The 10,609-nt window shown below is 42.4% G+C and overlaps 1 protein-coding gene across 4 annotated transcripts; it reads right to left on the bottom strand.

Annotated features, from left to right (window-relative positions):
• Positions 1 to 1,390: 1,390 nt before the first annotated feature.
• Positions 1,391 to 7,433, bottom strand: LOC129593709 (alpha-2B adrenergic receptor-like). Of its 4 annotated transcripts, none has more exons than XM_055490147.1 (10): positions 5,500 to 7,433; positions 5,334 to 5,377; positions 5,221 to 5,252; positions 4,985 to 5,015; positions 4,734 to 4,820; positions 4,458 to 4,647; positions 3,865 to 4,256; positions 2,470 to 2,840; positions 2,166 to 2,334; positions 1,391 to 2,085 (listed from the first exon to the last, which is right to left on the bottom strand). In XM_055490147.1, the coding sequence occupies exon 1, from the start codon at positions 7,082 to 7,084 to the stop codon at positions 6,101 to 6,103; it is 984 nt and encodes a 327-aa protein (XP_055346122.1). In that variant the 5' UTR covers positions 7,085 to 7,433; the 3' UTR covers positions 1,391 to 2,085; positions 2,166 to 2,334; positions 2,470 to 2,840; positions 3,865 to 4,256; positions 4,458 to 4,647; positions 4,734 to 4,820; positions 4,985 to 5,015; positions 5,221 to 5,252; positions 5,334 to 5,377; positions 5,500 to 6,100. The 4 variants fall into 4 exon arrangements, with proteins under 4 accessions (XP_055346122.1, XP_055346126.1, XP_055346124.1 ...); XM_055490151.1 differs by having other exon boundaries at positions 1,391 to 2,072; XM_055490149.1 differs by lacking the exon at positions 4,985 to 5,015.
• Positions 7,434 to 10,609: the final 3,176 nt, after the last annotated feature.

Genomic DNA, 10,609 nt, shown 5'->3' with positions numbered 1-10,609 from the left:
TACGTGCAGACAATCCCAACGGTTCGCTTTGACAAGGATAACCCGCAATTTCTAGTCCTCGCTTGACCTCATTGTTTAACTCGACGTGCCGCGACCATCTGCCTTTGCTGCTTGCACAGGACAGACCATGGTGACCGTTCGTTTCCACTCGGCTTCCGCAGTTTACGCAATCGTGTTCCTCGACTACGGGTAGACCAAATCGAAGGGCGACACCGATTCTCACTTCTTCGTCCCACAGGAAAGTACGCAGATTTGGTGCTGGGAGAGCGTTCAACAAAGCGCCTGAGTCACGTTTATTGTAAACACCTGTTAATGCAAAAAATTGGTATTATTACATTGTATTAATTGTGTTTTCTTGTATTTGTTTTTACAATATGTAAAAATATGGCATTATTTTTGCGGCCGCATTATTATAATTATTATATACATGTTTTACTGATTACAGTATGTTTCACGGTTGGTATGGTCGTAAACATAAATCTTTTTGCTTGTCTTTTGGTCTGCGCTGGATCGTCCTAGTTTTACTGAGTAGTAATTTTGAGCTGACCAGAAGAAAGAAGCAAACATCTCTAGCGCGAACTTTGTCGCTGTTCCAAGAAATCTAGTTATTATGTGTGGTGGTTATCGAAGAAACAGTTTTCACAATATCCTCAACAGCAGAAAAATCAAAGAAATGCAAGTCCAGTACCGCCTCTGGTTGCGGTCCAAAACTGCGCATTCACTTCCGGTACACCAGAATCTCTTGATCGTGGTGAAAAATGTACTTTAGTTCGCTTCATATTGTTGGATATACTTACCGACAGTTCTATGACTATAAACGCCCTCTATGCTAAAATTATTCACAATGAAAAAATTACAATCCAGTACATTAAGAAGGGTACATCATAATTCATACACAGGTTGCGAAAAATAGTTCTTATAAGGCTGCTGAAGTTATAAAGCCCGATAAAGTATTCCTTGTACAGATGTACTTACAGTACCTCATAAAGCAACACGGATTGAAAAATAGCTTTAATCAGGCTCTCTGGTTTAATTATGACGCCGGTTTTCTTCCGGCTTACAATCATGTCATAATTTTATTGAATAGTACCGCGTAAACAGAAGTATGCAAGTAGCCTAATGCGTAAGTATGCAAGTAGCCAAATGCGTACGCTTATACGTAAGTATGCTTTACACCGGTGCTTGAGAAATAAGTTAAAATTAATAACACGGTCGGTATCATCGACTGCACTACGGTTCTGCAGTATATATATCTTTTCACTATGGTGCTACTAACTAATTGTAATGAGATTGCCGTTTACATTCGATTCATGACTAATTGCGATGGACACTTTACCATCGGCTTCTGTGTATACACTATACAGTATTCCTAGGTTGCAGGTTACATTCAACTTTAATCATGATCAACTTTCTAACGCTCGTTCTACCGATTGAACATTCGCCTTCGCTGGTACAATGCCGATAGCTGGGTAAATTTGGACAAAGCAAGGATTACGGGACTTCTAAGTACATTTCTGATCATAATGCATGCACCGGTTAACGTCCTAGCTGGGGTCGACAAGCACAGTGCACAGGCACTAACCATAAGTAATTGCACATCATACTCGTATATAGGCGTGTATAGAAACATTACTGATTGCAGTAGGAGTAGCTATTCAAATGTTGAAATAGTGTTATAATCGCTCTACGAGTTACTGCGTAACGTGGAGTAACTCGTAAAAGTGTGCGGAGTCGGCATACACATCAGAAAGATGTGAAGTTAAAAGGATATCGAGGGCGTTCGGTTTAGGTGAAAAGTAGCGGGAATTATAGAGCATGGTGAATGGTGGGAAAGTATAGAGAAGTGCCTTCTGTTGACAGGGACTATCAGAATTCCGTCGGCTATTTGCCATTGCACGGTTTGTGGGTTGTGGACGTACATCAATAAAGGTCACACGGAAATACATCAATAATTGTCTTGATCCTGCTATTTACCGGGCACACCATTTCGTTGCATCCATTTTCCGCAAAGCTTTATCCGTCGCACTCGATTATCCAAACTGCGTTTCTGAATATCGTCCTCAGTTTCACTGCTGATTGTGACATCTATAATGCACATGATCAACTGGACGCAAGTGACAAAAACTTCAGCATGGACAAATAAACGATTGTATGCAACCGATTACCTTCATTTGGAAAATACCAATGTGGCGGGACAAACATGCGTTTATTTCTGAGAAGTCCATAGATGTTTTCTGGATTCAGTGTGGAACCGTCAGACCTTTTGCTCACACTGCTGCGATAGAACGGCCGACAGAGAATGGTAGTAGAAAGGTCACCTGTGCTTACTGGAAACTGCAGCACAAAAAAATTTTACAGCCGGTCATTATTCGTCAACGAAAGGCGAAAGGCAGGCATTGTATGCGAAAAGTATATAAAACTGGAAAACTTAGTGGATAAACGGGTTACTGCCATAAATTAGGATTTAACCTGTTGAGCGACTGGTGTCACGTCTGGTGCCACGGGGGGAGCATCCGCCGCTTCTTGCTGTTCCTTCCAGTAGTTCCACCTGGGAGCCGAGTCTCCGATTAACCACGCAGACGACTTAGATGGATATGTGCAGAATATAGCGACTAGTATGATCGCGGCAGAAAAATACTGCAAAGCCATGGCCATGTTCGAGGTCACGTCAGTTTGCCGGGACTCGAATGGTTGCAACATACACACCAAGGAGCTGACTGACTGCAACGATTTGATAGATGCGTGGTTTTATAGGATTTCTGGATGGACGTCAACCGATTAACTACAATTGCCAACCTATAATGGCAGGTGCAGCATATTGCTCAGAATTGGAGACGGATCTGCAAGAATTCAGAAGGAATTTCGCAAACTGCTCTAATAACTAGCCATTCTTCCTTGATTTGTGTAAGTAATTACAATCATAGACGTCTTTTAACTTGTTAAACATGACTTTCTGTAAGATCGCATTTATTGTTTTACGTATTTATAGCTTTAATTCGTTACTGCATTCATAGAACCGTGTTTCCTGTAAATTATAGATTACCATGCTTGATAAATTTTTTCAAAGATCGGTTTTGAAAATTGTGCGGTTCTGTTACGCAGATTGCTTTGTATAGTTACTGCAAAGTTGTTTCCGCCGTTAGACATGAATACGTTACCGACGTCATTCCCGTTGTTCATTTGTACTGCAGCATCTCTATTCGCGATGATAAATGCTTTTTTCATAGTAAGGCTCGAATTAAAATAATTGCTTTGCGGCACCCATGCTGTCAATAAATTGCTCAGTATGGCGCAAAAATCAGTGGGTGTGTAAATGTCGCCTTTGCCCATTTCGCCCGGCGAATTTTGCCCAGCATTGTCCAAGCGTCGCAATGAGCAAGCAAATCAAAGAATAATTATATACAAGCTGAGCACGGATGAATATTGGCTTGCGACTATTTTTAGAATTTTGTTGCCGTTAAATCATGCAGTATGTTGCAACATCGTTAGAAATAAGCTGTTTCCCTAGAGCGAGCACCGGCCCTTGTCAGCCTTATGGCATCCATGGTAACAAGCTTTAAAGTGACCACTGGTCATGAGGTTCTGCAGACAGCAAGCAATAACTGGTCTCAGAACACCCGCATGATGGAGAGGTTTCTAACGCATTTTGAAGTAGAAAAATTGGATGAGCAGAAGCAGAGATCACCGGCGCCGAATGAGAGGGGCCGAAATCCTGGCACAGATAATTAGTATTCATATAACTATATACATATACAGTATAACTAAGTACACGCCGATGTTACCATCCACCTGTGTTTTTGAAGTTTTTTCTTTTTTAATTGGTGAAAAGCAGTGCACCATAAAACAGTATTATCAGATTCGAACCTAATATTTCTCGCAGCAATCCACATCACAGCCTCGTGGACATTCCGCAAGCCGTACGCGTGGACTACTGCATGCCTACTCGCAGACGACATTCATAGGCGGCATGCATGCGAAACAGGCGTGCTTGTCCTATCTTAGTCTTGTGCGACAATTTTCGCACAAGACCCAGCTTTTATTGTCGCCCAAATAGATTCTGATGCAGAATTCTATGCCGCACCGCACACAATGTCTCATAATCATATCGTAGTCACACGCGTCCCCAATAAGGTTGACCAGTGCTGCTGAGCCAAAAGCACCTCCAAATCCACCAGAAAACGCTCCAATGAGACCGCCCGCAACCGCACCGAGTCCGGGCACGATGGCGCTGCCTATAACCGCTCCAGCAGCCGACCCTGTATGCAAATTCACAGTCATACAGATGTTCCATAGTAAGTGCACAATAATGCACATGTCAACGATGTCATAGTAGTTTTTGAATGTTTACTGTTAATGTAACCAGATCAAATAAAATAGACTGGTTATGCATTTCGTCTCAACCAACAGTAAATTTCGAGAGACGCTTTCATAAAAGAAAACAACGGTTACGTTCTGACCTCCGAAGCCACCCGCCCATCCTGCGGTTATACTGGTGACCGTCTCCACCGTATTCCTGCTGGTCCCATTGTTGGCGTCTTCATAAACTGCGTAGCCGGTTCGCGCCATATCGATGGCGACGGTTACCGGAGCAATGATTTTGTTGATCCTGTTGATTACTTTCACGGTACGTGCGGCCTCTGTTGTAAGCTGGAGAACAACATTAAAATTACGTATTAGTAATACCAGAGGAAAATTTAAGTGAAAAGACAGTCGACCACATAATAATATATTACACTAGCGGTGAGGGCACCAGAAGGAATCGGCACATGAGAATCAAGTCCACCGGATGCTATAGGGTTGAAACTGGAGCTGCATTCGGCCTGAAAAGAGTCAAGCGACAAATCAATTTCTCCTCTATAAACTACAGGCTGTCTAGCAAAACATATTCTTATAACCTCATATACTGAAAAAAATGTTATTAACTTAATCTGCGGGACAAAATGTGAAACGCTATCATTGACAAAAACTCCGTAGAGCTGCTCACTTGTTCTCGTTTTTTTCCCTCTATCAGGTATCTAGGAATAAGTAAAATAGTGTTTTATGTGAAATCTTCTGAGATTCCTTAAACGTTAGCAATCCAACTCAAATACTAGTATCATTTGATCTGGCTGTGCAGATACCAAACAAGAAAACATTTTCCAAGAGCTCGATCTGTCACAGCGGTCTCGCTGAGTAGACAACTTTTATGTGCAAAATATGCTGTAAATATACCATGCTTACCTATTTACAGGATCCAAACCGGTGGTATGATCCTAAAAGCGTGTTGGGATTTGAGTTTTCATGGAGATCGAACTTGGTTAGCGCGCGCATGGTCGCGGTAAGTATGTACTCACATGAAGCGCCTTAGATACATGGTAAATACATGTACCCGAAGAACCTACATAAATAATAATCGGAAGACGTGAAAACCAGCAATAACAGCATGAAAAACTACTTATCAAGGAAGTCCCTTAAAACCTTTTATCTGGGTACTGCGTTTTGTGAAGCTGTAGATCTTACAGTCTGTCATGTCTGGCGAATCGCTTTCCTCTGCACTTATCACGTCGTACTGTAGCAATTCATCGTCTTCGCTGAACGAATTATCATGATCACTGTCCGCCATTTTAAACATATATTTAAACGACAATAATACTGAAGAAACGAGGTCGATACGGAAAAAAACAGCATATATTTGAACAGTGAAACTATTTTTTGAACACTGTTTTCTAGAAAAACGTCAGAAACAAAAATCCTAAACCTTACCATTAAACAAAAACACAGAATGTTTACAAGCTTTATGAGTCAATAATCGTATTATCGACGCAAGCCACTGAGGACGAGATTTTAGTAAGTACGTACAGTACTTGCAAAAGTGGAGATAGCCAACTATACATCACTAGTATTCGGCTATCAATGACTTATCAAAGTAGAAAAGGTATTCCAAGAAGATAACACAGCCGTGGTTCACGAGCTGCAGCCGTTTTATTGTTGCATCTGCTTGGTACTGCTGCCACGTTTCTCGCGAGCGCCACCAATAAAAGCATACGTAATTAATTACTTGCACAAGACCGATCTGCGCAAAAGAACTATTTATTCTCTTTTTCGATTTTTCAAATTTTCATCAGTTGCAACAATGCAGGAATCTCCAGTTTTTCTTGACGGCAAATAGACCCAATGCAAACAACCACGGATCGAATAAAGCCTGCATGGAGTAGAAGGTCACTGCCGCAATAAAGAACGTTGCCGGCATCCACAGTCCAAAAAAGATGATCGCCGCAAAGTAAATAATCGCCGGTGTCCAGCAGATTGTGACGCTGATGGCGGTTAACGACAGTACCAGGAACGGTTTCACCGCTTCGTTCTGTCTCAATACAACCGGCCGGTGTTCCGGTGTGGTCGACACAATCGCCGCTTTCTGAGAATCGTGGCTCATCTGATCCTGTGTCCTACGGCGCCGGTTAACCCGATTGATGCAGAGGTGCACATAAGAGACGATAATCACTGCCCACGGAAAAAGATGCAGCAGTGCTTGCTGAGCTTTGCCCCAGGCAGCTTGTGCGGTATAATTAATGTGACAGCCGTATTTCAAATCGATGGAATAATACAACACATCCAGAATGACACCGGGCAGTCCAACAATGTTAGCAAAGGCTATCGCCACCAGACATGTCAGCAGCGCCACCGTTTTATTATGCTTGTTTCTGTAAGAGATCGGATGATGCACGGCCCACAGACGGTTAATGGAGATGGTCATGTGGACGCAGATCTGAGCGCCGGAAACGACGTTGTTGAAGTAGTTGTGGACATCACACCACGCTCGTCCCATCCACCACTGGCCGTACAATTCGTTCAGCATCTCGGTCAACGGGACGATGCAGAGGAAGGCCACGTTTGTTCCAAGTAAAACGAGGAGATAAACAGTAAATGGTGTTACGCGGGACGGGATGCGGATGAATTCGATGAATACGATAATGTTGGAGAAAAGGGATAGAGCCAAAATGACTCCTTGGCCAATCAGAGATGGCGTCCATTTCCGTGCTGCTGCCGCGAGAACTAGTGGGGAACTAACAGAGACCGTTGAATTGTTGACAGTTGTATTGTCCATTTTGGAGCTTAATGTGTGCCACCCGATCGAAATCTGGAGTAGGCACTTGAGGATATATTATAATGCGGCTTATTTGATTTAGCCAACATAATACTGTATCCGCTCGCACATCTTGAACCACAGAGTCCGTGTACGGGAAAAACACGCATTTAATATACACACTCTAACCGGGCAAAATGCACGACTACGAAATATTCCTCATTTGGTTTCAAGATGAACAGTTCTTCTTGTGAATTTTTGTTTATTAAATCAAGTCTTTTCATTTAAATGGCAATTCACTCTGGAAAAAAAGGTTCTGTAGCTGAAAGCTCGCATTGTTCGGTGGTTCATCGCCATCAAGAATGTTGACGCGGAACGTACCCCTCCCCTCCAGGGGCACCCCAAAAACCACAACAAAATCCGTTTGTAACTCGTGCTTACGCCAAAGCTGTATGTTAATGGCTGCTTTCGAGCCTAAACATGATAAAAATTGTTAGAGCTCTAATTTTTTTCATTATTCAAGAAGTTCTCCAGTCCAGATGTTGTAAGACATCAGAAATTTATCAAATCGCGAATCGCGCGTTTGGCCCGGTTAGAGTGTGTATATTGAATGCGCGTTTTTCCCGTACACACACTCTGTGGTCCAAGATGTGCGAGCGAATACAGTATTGTGCTGAGCAGCGAGATGTCTCGGCAAAGAGTAGCGCTACAGTAGCAATCAAATAGTCATGTCTAACTCCGGAACTGCATTAACCAGACTCCCGGAGCAGCAGGCTCTTTTCCAGGGAGCAAGCGCGCTTGACTGGCAGAATGGAACGTGACACATTGAAAGGCTTTACTTGTGCGAAAGCACAAACCGGAAGTTAATTCTAGAGGCATTTTCCGAGACAACATTATGTACCGAATGCCCAAGAATCAATGACAGCTAATTACGATCCGGATCTCGTGAAAAAAAAATGCAAGGTCAAGGTGCGTTTATTCCTGTACTGGTTGCTATACCTGTATAATCAATTAAATTTACTGATGCTTTCAATTCACTGAACCAACATAATAATCCTTCCTGTGCGGCGGCAGCCATGCGTGCATTCACACATTTATTACACACAATCATAAGATAATGTGAATGACGAAGGATAAAGGCAGGTAAAATTTATTTTCTGTAACATCCAGTTTCGTTCAGTGATATTACGTATGTTATCCTTTGCTTCGATGATATTATCCTTAACTTCTCTTGCATGGCGTTGTCGTTAGTTGCAAATGCAGAAAAATTTGTATTTTGGGAGTGTTTTATTAGAACAAAATCAATAATTAGTATATTGATCAACTGCGTAATGTATACTTTGTATTAGGAAACTGTAAAATCTGATGAAAGTGATTCCATGTCTGCATATAAATATGGGTATACCCTTACAGGCACCCCCTTTCGCGCTCCGCGCGCACCTTCGTTACGTAGTTAACTTTCAAGATAATATAAATTAATATTTAATAGCACCTAAACTTCTGTAAAGGTTTTTGTCTGAATTATTTTAACACAACAGGATTTCTGTGCTTCCAGATTAAGAACATAATTCTGACAACGTTGCCTGAATCTGCGAAAACTGTACATTTCCTGGGTGTTCTGCATGGACATATGGAGTAGTATGACATTGTATATGAAAAAACCGATGATTTCGTGAGCTCGAGTCTGAATCATACAGCATCTGCCCAAACGCTATAATGTCGGCCAAACTGTTGCTGTGAAGGTATAGCGGCATAAAATAACATAATTACGACTGCCCTTTTCACCAGGGCTAATGGTTTTGAGTTAATCTGCTGTGTTGCTGAGAATATTGTCAGCTGACCGTTGCGGTCACCGGAAGTGATCGATATACGGGATGATTTTACTTGTCTTGAAGCGTAACTGGTCCCGATAGCGGACTGGCCTTTCCTGGATTTTTTTTTGCATAAGACCGGCGCTAGTTTACAAGGGCGTCATTTCGTCCGCTTCGCTCAAGCTAACTAGCGGGACGAAACCACGATCTCTGACTTGGTCATTAGTCATTACGATCGGTTTTTTCAACGAGATTTTAATTTTTCATATATAGCTTGCTGAGATTTTAGTTGTAAAATAATGATCAGTTGGAAAAAGAGCATCATAAATCGTCATTATAAAAGAATTGGGAAAGCGTCTACGGACTCATTCAGGAGAAGCCGGCTCACACGAATTTCTCCGGCAGCGACTGTCTCTAGAGATACAGCGGGGTAACGCCCCTTCTGTTATGGGTACCGTTGAGAGAGCGGAAATGTTTAATGAACTTTTGTTTCTTTAAATGTTCTTAAAACGTGTTTAAGTGAAGTTTTGAAATAAAAATGCGAGAGCGTATAAGAGCATGTACTTCTAGATAACCCGAAAGTTCGTATGATTGTATCATCCATTTACGACGATGAGTGCCTGCAATAAACGGGGTGCGAAAAGAGTTACCTCCAATCCCGCATATCGCATCCCGCATATATCATCCCGCATATCGCTTTCGGTTGGGTGCTTATAACGGTTTCTTATAAATAAAATACCGAAATTTGGCATAGACGGTAATTGTAAGACGAGACCATACCGTGTAGTGGAAACTGGAAATGTTGCTGTAGTACAGTCTGTAAGATGTGATACTGTACATGCGACAAACCATTCCATAGTTTTGGGGCCAAAAAGGCGCCAAAAACCAAAATCTTCCATGCGCTACGGTTGTAGGTGCTTGGCGTTTCTTCCAAACGAAACGATGTTATCCTTAATTTTTAATCAAATGCAAACTGTAATTCTTTGATATAAGGGTAGCGGTAGGTAATCGGCTGCGGTGGATGGAGTCCAACATCTTCCCATGGTCGGCCTGATCGTTGTACTTACACTTTCATAATCGTGGCGGTTATGCCTAATTTTGAGAAGTATCCAGGCGCCTGTTACAAATACATGCAATCATGGACAGCGAAGGAACACTTACAGTGCTGACGGCGTAGACGTTGGAAAGGCGTTGATACTCTCGCATCGGCAATAAATCGCCACCTGTAATGAAATGTACACATGGTTGCTATGTCCACTAACCCTAACTTTATTAGCGTGCTCGCAGTAGCAGACAAGCATGGTGTCACGACTTGAAGGTGGCGTAATATCTTTAATATTAACCCGCCACTGAGGGCGCACAAAACCAACTAATTATCGGCAACATAGCAACACAGGCACACTGCTTCCGCAGTTGCCATGCTGGACACACAGGTCACAGCGGACACAGTATCTCGTGACGTAGTGCCACTACACTACGCCACACGCCCTTCACTTCTGAAGTACACATGAAGAAGTACAAATCCATATTTATACTAGTCAAAACACGTACGTACAGATACAATCACCGAATTATCTTAGCAACGAACATTATTTTCCATTTTGCGCATTAAAACACACTTATTCACTCAACCTGCCATAGCGTCCTTCGTACGTACAACTCGCTAATTCTCCCTTGCTGGCGAAGGTCAAACTCACTCACACTGGATCCTCTTACAGCACTCTTCGCATGACGC

Source organism: Paramacrobiotus metropolitanus, unplaced genomic scaffold (assembly GCF_019649055.1).
Source record: "Paramacrobiotus metropolitanus isolate TYO unplaced genomic scaffold, Prichtersi_v1.0 Parri_scaffold0000063, whole genome shotgun sequence".
In the NCBI taxonomy this organism is placed as follows: domain Eukaryota; kingdom Metazoa; phylum Tardigrada; class Eutardigrada; order Parachela; family Macrobiotidae; genus Paramacrobiotus; species Paramacrobiotus metropolitanus.
The sequence above is the reverse complement of the archived record's forward strand: the minus strand, read 5'-3'. Positions and strand labels throughout refer to the sequence as shown.